Source organism: Octodon degus, unplaced genomic scaffold, assembly GCF_000260255.1.
Source record: "Octodon degus isolate 3935 unplaced genomic scaffold, OctDeg1.0 scaffold00049, whole genome shotgun sequence".
NCBI classification, from domain to species: domain Eukaryota; kingdom Metazoa; phylum Chordata; class Mammalia; order Rodentia; family Octodontidae; genus Octodon; species Octodon degus.
This window is the reverse complement of record NW_004524625.1, coordinates 13,185,793-13,195,371: the sequence shown is the minus strand read 5'-3', so window position 1 is coordinate 13,195,371 and position 9,579 is coordinate 13,185,793. Positions and strand designations below refer to the sequence as shown.

General features: G+C 45.3%; 1 protein-coding gene across 2 annotated transcripts in view; it reads left to right on the top strand.

The window, feature by feature from the left end:
• Me3 (malic enzyme 3) overlaps positions 1 to 9,579 on the top strand; it is a 167,545-nt gene that overhangs the window by 77,225 nt on the left and 80,741 nt on the right. For both annotated transcript variants that reach the window (XM_004632571.3, XM_023716686.1), the window contains exon 4: positions 1,302 to 1,377. In XM_004632571.3, the coding sequence (XP_004632628.1) occupies positions 1,302 to 1,377 (76 nt within the window). The remainder of the gene's footprint in view (positions 1 to 1,301; positions 1,378 to 9,579) is intronic.

Below are 9,579 nucleotides of genomic sequence, written 5' to 3'. Positions count from 1 at the left end.
ACAATAATATGGTTTTTAGAAATGAATGATCCTGTAATTAGTATCTGCAGAAAGGTTATTTTGTCCAAATGACTGCATCACTACCAGAAGCTGAAGGTTTATTTTTGTCTTGAGGATGACAAATTTGGCTTGCTTTGGGGATGGGGGAAACTGATGTGGAATCTACTAGAAGGAGTGAGAGGAAGGCATCAGCCCACAGGTGCACACTGTCTCGCTCCGACCCTAGGGTTGAAGACTCACTCACATCCTCATACATGTTTACATGTAAACACTAAAAGTTCCAACTCAAGCTTTGAGCCTGTTTAATAAAATGCAGTCTATTGTCTTTACAAACATACCTGTACTTGATGGGCTGGAAAACTGAGTTTAAATTTTGAATTCTCAGAGTACAGTGGTCCAAAGAAAACTGTCTCATGTCTGGCATCTCACCCTCTCCCATCCCAGCTGCATCTTCATTCAGGGGCTCCCTACAGATGTGCTGGGGCCACTGAAATTGGAAAGCAATGACATGTACAGGGGGAAGCCGGCCCCAGAACACGGAGCTCCTCGAAGCACGCTGTTGCAGTGTGTAGGCTGATGGCTCCAAAGAGAGGCTGAGCTTGATGTCCTCTCTAGGGGATGAATAAAGGCTGTAATGTTCCTGGGCAGCTCCTCTCCTTCACTCAAGAGGGAGGGGAGCTCCACTTGACCCAGCTTTTGTCTCGTGATCTTTCCTTCATTCTCGACACTGTTTCTTCCTGGGGTACAGCAAGAGCTCAGCAGATCCCTACACGTCCGGACACCCCACACCATGTGTGGACACCCCACGCCACATGTGGACACCCCATACCATGTCTGGACATCCCACACCACGTGTGCACGATCCATTCACAGCCTCAGGCCGGGGGCTCCAGACACCGCAGTACAATCTGTCCTCAGGAAAGGAGTCTGGAGAAGAGACTCTACAGCAGCTGTAGGCCCATCTAGTCAGGGAAGTCTGGAGTCCTCAGTGCCTGGTCCAGAGTGAGGAAGACAAGTGGGCCACAGATGCAGAAGAACACAAACTCCAGCTGGACACAGCTCTTGGCCCCGTGGGCTCCGGGCACTATGGAGGGAACCATTTGCAGGCCAGGATGGGGCTTTCTAATCTTTTAGGCTGTGATGAGGAATCCCTCTTGCCCAGGTCTACGGGGAAAAATAAATGTTGCAGCGCTCACTTCCATGATCAGGTGGCTGCAAGACCCAATGCGCTGGGGCTTCGCTCGGTTCCTGTGCAGTCTAACTGCCTGGTTTCTCTGACAGCGTGTGTTTGTTTCTCCTAGTGGGCTGTTTATCACCATTCACGACAAGGGCCACATTGCCACAATGCTGAACTCTTGGCCAGAAGAGAACATTAAGGTACGATCTTGATTTTACTGCTGTTGCTCTCTGGTTGGGGAATCCTTTCAGCCTGCGTGACAGGCCTTTCCTCTTGCAAGGTGAGCTGTATGACGCCGAAGGCAGCACACTCCACTCCTTTACCAGGCAAGAAGTAGACTTCTTGTGGCCAAACACGATGAACCTCAGAGTAGAGGTTCATTAATCCAACAATGATATTAAATTACTCATCGCTATCACCACCATTATCAGTTTGAAGATATGTTCAGCCTTGCTGGGCACCTACCGTATAGAAAGTGGCAGTTGCCATGGTGAATACAGCAAGAAATCACACTCTTATAGCACAAGGGAAGAAAGCAAAAGACTAGCAAGGTAGAACTTGACCAGAACTAAGTGATGTGCACAGAAAGAGCTGACAGTTTTCGAAAGGGCAAAGAGACTTTTAGCTCAAGGAAAATCTCCGATGACTTCAAGCAGGAAACGACACTGCTGTGGGGCTCACACTGAGGGTAGAATTTGGACAGTGAGGCGTTGAAGAGTCTAGGGTGCAGGTGACAGCCTTCCGCATGACAAAAAGGGCTTCTGCTAAGTAGCATCTCCCCACACGGCCGTGCACATCCCAGATGCACGCGGCAGTAGGGGTCATATGCCCAGCGCCGAAGCACACCTGCTGTGCTTTCCTACAGTGTCAATTTTATTCAAAAATTTAGGAAGGATACCTGACATTTGATCAGTGAGAGGTTTTATTACAACTCTAAATTTAAATATTTGCTTTTCCACTTGTTTGATCTTCTTTACAACCATCTTTAATATTGCCATTTAGATTTTTATCATTTTACCTCTTTTTATTTTTAAATTTATTTATTTATTTATTTGGCACAGGGTCTCATTATGCAGCTTGTAGTGACCCTTCAGTCTCAGCCTCGCTAGCACTGAAGTTACAGGCCTGCGCTACCACGCCTGGTTTCAGTGGCCAGCTTGGCGTGGGACAGTCAAACTAACTCGGGTCCTCGCATTTGCCAGGCAGGTGCTTAGACCACTGACCTATCTCTCCAGCCCTTACCTCTTTTTAAAAAGGTAAAATATTTTATTAGTGCCTATACCTTTGATTAAAAAGTGGGTTTTAATGTGGCATTTTGTTTTTTCTTCTTATTTTTCGGTTGCTTTTTCTTTTTAAATTTGTGCAGGGTCTCACTGTGCAGCTTGAACTCTTAGTGATCCTCCTGTTTTCAGCCTCCCCAGTGCTGAGATTACAGGTGTGCACCACCACGCTGACTTAGTGCTTCTGGGGTGGGGCTGGTGTGGCATGTAGTGCTGGGGATCAAACCCCGGGGTTTGCCTAAACAGGCACTTAGTCTACTGAGTTATACCACGAGCCCTTATTTTTATTGGTATGTTTTGAATTATATGATGATTACATTTCTCATGAGAAGTAGGTGCACACACACACAGCACATCTTAGTTTTTTTGCGTCTCCTCCCCATCTCCTCCTCCACTACACCCTCCCTGTCCTGGGCCCCTTCCTATTTGCAAAAGATCTGTCTCCCTGTTCCCTATTAGCTCTTATTTTTCCCTTTACTTGTACTTCAAGTTTCTCATGATTTATTTCACTTAACTCAAAGTGCACCCTTTTTCCTAGAAATGACTCCTTTTTCCTTCCTTATTGCATATTTTTATACACGCATACAGCATATTTTGATCATCTCCATCCACCTTGTTGCTCTCATATGTACCCTTCTCCCCACTAACTTCCTCTTGTCTAGTAATAATGGAGAAAAACATTTTTATTTAATAAATAGGACATGATGTCGGACATAAACGCTGAGTTAATTTTAAAATATAAAACTTTGTAGAAATGCATTAGCTCTGGCTAACCCCCTGATCTTCTGCTATAAAAACTGTAGGAAACCTTTAGGGACTCTGGTATCTAAGGTGACTGTCACTTTTGGAAGCAACATGGGTGAAGCAAAAGTGCCAAGCATCACCGACTCCTAGTGAGAGCATTTCTGGCACAGGAGGTGAGGAAGGACAAGGCCTGACCAAGCACAGTAGAAGGAACTCTTGGGACCAGTGTGCACACCCCTGCCCCTTCAGGAGACCCTGTGACACTCCACCATTGTTTGATCCCCAGGACCCCCCTCCTTCTTCTGTAAGTTCCTTGAGACCCATCACCCCTCTCCACGGGGCACTGAATATGGCTTCTTCCTATCTATTCTAGTTGTCTTCCCCCCACAGCTGGCCTGCGCTGGGTGGTATTATTATTATTTTTTTTGGTACTGGGGATTGAACTCAGGACCCTGCACTTGACAAGCAGGCACTTATTCTACTGAGCTACCTCCCCAGCGCTTGGGCAGTATTCTTATTCAGACCAGAGCAGAGGGGGTAGCACCTCTGCTCTCAAGAGCCAGGCCTGAACCACAGTCAAGGCCCAAACTTCAATCCTGGCTGTGGTGAATGGTTCATTTAATACATCTTTGTCTCAAAGTGATTTTGCCCCATGCATCTCCTTCTTATTTAGCTGCTTAGACTTCAGTTATGTACAGCATTGGCTTTGCAGGGTTTGGTCCCTATCCAGAAAATCCAGTTTCCAGGGAGTGTCTAAGATGAAACTAAAATAAAATCTTGAGGACATTAGGGAAGCCCATTCACTCAAGGAACGTTAGCTCTAGGCTGCCCTGACCAGCCACTGAGATCTTGTACAAGAGGGGTTTTCTGCACACCTAGAGTGTTCAACTACAAAGAAACTTTGCACACAGTAGGCATTCAAGAGATGCTTATTGAACTGAATGGACTCAGTAAACAGATGTATTAAGCATCTCTCAAGTACCAGGCACTGCGCCAGAAACAGAAAAAAGGTCTCTTTCAATATATATGGTATTTCGTTCAAAGTCTAGACAATATTAGTACAACCATCCAGCAGAAAAGTATAACCATGATGTTTTTAGAAAGAGAAATGAAAAGATAATCCCCACCTTCACCAGAAATAAAAAGGCGCCTGCCTCCAAGCTGGCAGCAAGGCTTAGCGAGAGACTTGCAGGCGAGATGCCAGGTTTCAGTTGCTTCTGTTGTTAGCGCGCAGCTTGCATAACAGACACCAGAGCTTTGCAGCAGGACATGCAGAAAGAAAACCATGGATCCTGCCTCAGAATTGCTTTGTACCATGGCTGCAAAACCACAGCAAGAATTCAAAAATCAGGTGGAGTTCCATATACAGTGACTTCAGTAAGCTTATCTTGAGACTTTGCTAAATATTGAGTCCCGAGTACCAGAGACAAAGACAGCGATTATAGGGGAAGAGAAATTGGGGCCGTGGGAGATGCAGTTCAGGAAAGTCCAAATAGAGAGACATCAACACGTTTAAAGAGAGTATATGTCACACGAACACATCTGGGCTGGAGTGGCCTCTAATGCAGTTGCATCTGACCACTATTTCGTAATCATGTATCTGCAAGAGTGTCTTGGGGTGTGGAATTAAGGAAGCACTGACACAAGCTCCGCGAGCAGGCAGTGGTTAGAGGCTGACCTGGGAGCAATGGGAGGACACTGGGCTGGTGCTGCCAAAAAGAGGAGAACATCAGACAAGAAGCAGGTTGGTGACCATCTTTGCCTGCCCAGAGGGACCCAGAGAGGGCTGGTGAATGCTTCCTCCGCCTTTTATTCCTGTCTCACTTGGGAGGAGCCCAGAGGTCAGCTCCAGTTATTGTGTAGAGGAAACAGCCCTGGCTTTGCAACCAAACACATGGACATCCTAGCCTTAAATCTTTCATGTAGATGTGTGTACAGAGAACCTCGCTGAGCTTTGTTTTCCTGCTGTGGAGATTCACAATAATAATGTCTGTACACACTGAATGGACACATTCGTGACTAGAGGTGGCAGAGGCAGCTGTAACTCGCATATCAGCTGTGCAGGGGTCAGCTTCCCTCAGAATCAAAGGCCACAAATGAGCAGTCAGCGAGATGGCAGAGTGGTGAGCAGCAGAGAAAAAGCCTCTCTGAGATTTGGTGTCCATACACTGGAATAGAGCAGTGTGAGAAGCTGGGAGGTGGGATCCCAGGATCTCGGAAGGATCTGAAGCAAGAACTGAAGCCCGTGGGAAAAGGGAAAGAGAGACTTCAACTGAGATGAAGGAGCAGGCATGTGGTGCTTTCACCCTGTGCCCAAACACACCGTGTGGGAGGGCATGAGCCTGCAGACACACGGTGGCTGCTGGTGACCTTGGGGGCCTCCATGGAGACACATCAGGGAGCAGAGCGGTGACGCTGCAGACTGCACTGGCTAGTGAGCTGGCTGGGTGCAGATCTCCACCAGGAGGGAACATGTGGCTGGAAAGCATCTTGGAGAGGGGCCAGCTGAGCTCAGAACTCACAGCAACAGCTGCTTCCATCTAGTGAGTCTGTGTCGGGGTCAGGGAGCTGAGTTCAAGTCGGCAGGAGGTCAGGTTCAACCCAGCAGCAAGCCGGTTCAAACCGACCAAGGGCACACAGAGACAGCTGCAGCCTGAACAAGTCTGGTCCCAGCACTACTGCCAGAAACCAGCCTGAACTTCAGTGGAACTACTGGGACAGACTCACGGGAGTTATCCCCCACCCCGCCATAAAGCTACAGCTCATTTACTGGGATTCATTAACTCAGGTCTAGACTCTGTCTGCCCGTGTTGTGTTCCAGTGACAGGAGAGACATACTTTGAAGTGGACATCTATTTTCTTCTTTTTCTCTGTCTCTTATCTCTTGCTGCTTATTTTGTTTTGCTTTTTCTTGTCTTTATGTGAGGGTGAACGTGGTTTCTAGTTTTTTGTTGTTTTGTTTATTTTTTATTTTATTTTTTTCTTCTTTCTTTCTTTCCAGTCTTCTGTGTCACTCTCCCAAAGTTTGTGTGTCCACCTTTGTCCTTGTTTCTAATCTCTTTCTCTTCTTTAATTTCTCCATTTTTTCCCTAACTCTTTCTAAATTTTTTACCCCAAGGGTAAAATTGCCATATTGAGGGCTTAGATTTTGTACATAATACAAATCTAGTCCCTACTGTTAGAGATGGAAAATTAATAATTACCTCAGTTGTTCATTTTTTAGGCTGTTTGATGCTGATGTTACCACTGATTGTACAGCGCTAGCCAAGATGACACAATTGTTCTAGCCAGTTCTCCTTCCCTGTATACTAAGACTCAGATTGCCTAAGGATCATAAAAAAAGAAACTATGGGCCAGTGTCCAAAAGCCAGGGGCAGAGGCAAATAGGCAGCAACTTCTCATCTTCAATAAATAGAGGAGGTAGGCTCTTACAACAGGCTCAAAACCCAAAAGCCAGATACACCTAGAAGACAACTCTGAGAAGCAGTCACTTCCTATGATTTCTAAATACTAGCATTAAAGCTACTCACCTAGGGAAATTTACAAGCATCATCCAAGAAATTCAGCCAAAAATAAATAGAAAATGAAAGACACTTAAGCAAGATGCAACCCCAGACTTCCAGATCACCCAAGGCAAACCCAGGGAGCAGCGAGGTGGAGCAATCCACAATCTGCCCACTTGGACTCCCCGAAGTAGTAACAGCAAAAGTAACAAAGCAGATGACTGAGGCTCTAGAAAAAAATCAAATCAGAAATAATTTCTCAGAGAGCTACAAAGATGGTGACCATAATGAACGACATGCCAGTGACTCTAGGGCAGATACATTTTTTTAAAAATTAGAGGAGCTTATGGAAACGATGAAAACCATGAACACCCAACATAGGAAAGAAATGAAATCCATAAAACAAATTCAAATAAATAGTGAGGACATTAAAAATGTCACTGAAAGTATCAGCAGCACAATGAACAAGTAAAGACAGAATTTCAGATACAGAAGACAGGATTACAGTTAGCAAACATTAAAAGGAAGATTTCTTTAAAATAGCAGGGCAAGAAATCAATACAACAGCTGTTAGATGATGAAAAGAATAACAACATAAGATTGAACAGAGTCAATGAAAAGCAGGAGATAGTGCAAATGATTTTTCAAAAAACTCCTTTCTGAAGAAGTCATGGCAAAAAACTTCTCAATCAGAGAAAAAGAATTTGGCATACAGTAAGTGAGGCATGTAGTACTCCAGTTAGGCATAATCAAAAAATAATATCTACAGCAAGGCATATAACAGTCATGATCACAGGGATTCAACACAAGAACAGAATATTAAAAGCTGTTAGACAGGGTCAGCCAGACTAAAGCGCCTGCTTAGGAACTGGAGATTCGATCCCTGGCCTGCCAAGCCAGCCCCACCCCCAGGACGCATTAAGAAGGCGAATGAGAATGGGTGTGGTGGTGCCCACCTGTAATCCCAGGGCTTGAGAGGCTGAAAAACAGGATGGATCACTACGAATCCGATCTGTGTAGTGAGACCCTGTACTAAATACATTTTAAAAAAGAAGAAAAGCTGTCAGAGAAAAAAAACAATGAACCACCTATGAAGGAAAGTCCATAAGAAGAACAGCAGAATTCTCAACACAAACCATCAAGTTAAGGAGAACTTAGGGATGGGGCGGGTGAAAGGAAGGGAAGCAAAAGAAAAAAGTGAGAAAAAGAAAAATGGAAATAAATTTTTTGTAAATAAGTAGGGGAAAAGGGGTTGAAGGGAGTGTAGGAGAATGGAAAATAAAAAGAATTAAGATGCATCATGCACAGGTACAAATTCCCTACGATGAATATGATCATTATGTATACCTAAAATGAACCAATAAAAAAGTAATCAAAATATAAATATTGGTATGATTTGGCCCTCTAGACATATTTGATTTGGCTTTCAGTGGTTGTTGAAATTCTTGAATTTGTTTTAAACTCTGGAAATTTCATTTTACAAAATAAATATCAAAATACTTAAATTTCTTGATCCTTGGGGAAAAAAAATAATAGGAGCTCTGAATATTGGGCCTTTGGTTTGACATGTGAACCAGCTAGTTGGGGCCTATTGCATTGCACTGCCCTGTGTACTCCAACCTCTGCCTTGCCCCAGTCACTGGCCTTTTCCTGGAAGTTCTCTCCCTCCCACCTCCAAGGTGACCTTTTAAAACTTCAGAATGTTCCAGGATATGGTCTTGCTTGCTCCTTTCCTGATGCTTTGTTCAGATGCATTAAAAAGAAGAGGTGATGCTCTTCCTACCCAGGCAGGGAACCCCCACTCATCCCTGGTGTGGGCACTCAAGAACTGACACAGGACATCACCATTTTCAATCCGCAATCTCACAGGCACTGTGATTAAAGTGCCCAAACCCCTGCAGTGGTTTGAAAGGACAGGCACAGCTCTGTCTTCCTCAGGTGAGCTGGCTGAAGTTAACTGACTCGCCTGAGGGCCACAGAAAGAGCGTCAGCTCCCAACTCGCAGCCTGTGGCTGAGCTGCCTTTTTCTAGTTCCTGAGTGGAGAGGCAGATTTTTTTCAAGGCACAAGTGTCCCTAGGCCCTGAATACCTGGCTGTAGAGGAAGGTTGGCTCAGAACACTGCCAAGTCAACTCAAATGTTAAAAAATGGCTTTCTACTATTCCCTAGCTTAAAAAGCAGAGCTGAAAACTAAGATGCGTGAGATACAGGTTATTAAGGAAGTGGGGATGAAGCCCAGGACTGAGGAAATTAAGAAGCTTTCTGTACATTTCTTGTCTAGGAAGAATGGGGCTGATCACATCAGGCCGCCAAGAGATGTCCAGCATAAATCACAAAGAGGAGTAAAAATTGCTTTTCTTATTTTTTCCCCACAGTGGGTATTATTGCCTGGAATGAGAAGGCACTCAGCTGAGAATCACCTTCTTCCCCAGCAGTTTTCCCAAGCTGCTAAATCTCACCATTATCTCGGTCCCAACAGGTTTGGAGGAAAGCTCTGAGAGACAGCTGGGCATGGAGCCAAAGGGGCATCCTGCGAGAGATGCCAGCTGTGTGGGTCCTTAAAGCTGGGTCGAATCGCCAGAGCCAAATGCCTGCTTAGCGGGCATGTGCGTGGTCTGCACACCCCTACTCTGTGCTCAGTGTGAGAGACTGGATTTCCCTGGAAACAGACTCTGAGAAGTTCGAATGTTAAAAAATGTTCTTTGGAAGGGCCAGGCCAACCAAAGTGCCTGCTTAGGCAGGGGCAGGAACCGGTATTTGATCCCCAGCGTGCTGTGCTGGCCCTGGTGCACTAAAACAGCAATCGAGACTGGGATTGGTGGCATGCACCTGTAATCCCAGCACTTGGGAGGCTGAAAACAAGAGGACCATTCTGA